Source organism: Penaeus monodon, chromosome 32 (assembly GCF_015228065.2).
Source record: "Penaeus monodon isolate SGIC_2016 chromosome 32, NSTDA_Pmon_1, whole genome shotgun sequence".
NCBI classification, from domain to species: Eukaryota; Metazoa; Arthropoda; class Malacostraca; order Decapoda; family Penaeidae; genus Penaeus; species Penaeus monodon.
In genome coordinates this window covers 35064680-35065177 of record NC_051417.1, presented here as the reverse complement: position 1 = coordinate 35065177, position 498 = coordinate 35064680, and the positions used below count along the sequence as shown (strand labels likewise).

The 498-nt window shown below is 35.9% G+C and overlaps 1 protein-coding gene across 1 annotated transcript in view; it reads left to right on the top strand.

Moving 5' to 3' along the window:
- The window catches only part of LOC119593838 (vesicular integral-membrane protein VIP36-like), a gene marked incomplete at its 5' end in the record, with an annotated part of 8741 nt that overhangs the window by 4271 nt on the left and 3972 nt on the right, over nucleotides 1-498 (top strand). Inside the window, 1 exon segment of the mRNA XM_037942867.1 lies at nucleotides 250-454. Coding sequence (XP_037798795.1) covers nucleotides 250-454 — 205 coding nt within the window.

Genomic DNA, 498 nt, shown 5'->3' with positions numbered 1-498 from the left:
TTTATCATAAAACGACAGTGGATAGTACCTTGTCCTAGTGCTAGTCGTTTAACTTGCATTTAAATCTAGTAAAAAATTAATGTTTCCCATAATATAGGTTTGATTAAACGTTTATTCAGAGGAACAAGTCTTGAACCTGTTGAAAGAATGATTGGAAAATTTATATAGTTTGCAAAATAAACAAGTATTTGTTTAGTGATGCTTTGCTTGAATTTCATTACATATTTTTTTGTTTCTTGTTTCTTACAGGAATGGCTACTTCTATACCATACTGGGATTTCCTGGGTAGCACTATGGTTACTAACAATTTTATTCGCTTGACCGGAGATGTCCAGAGTGTGCGAGGAGCCGTTTGGAATAAGGTTCCGTGTTTTGTGCAAAATTGGGAGATGCAGATTCAGTTCAAAGTGCACGGTCGGGGAAAGGATTTATTTGGTGACGGCTTTGCCTTCTGGTAAGTGCGAATCATAAAGTATTTTCATGGGTTTCCTTACTGAT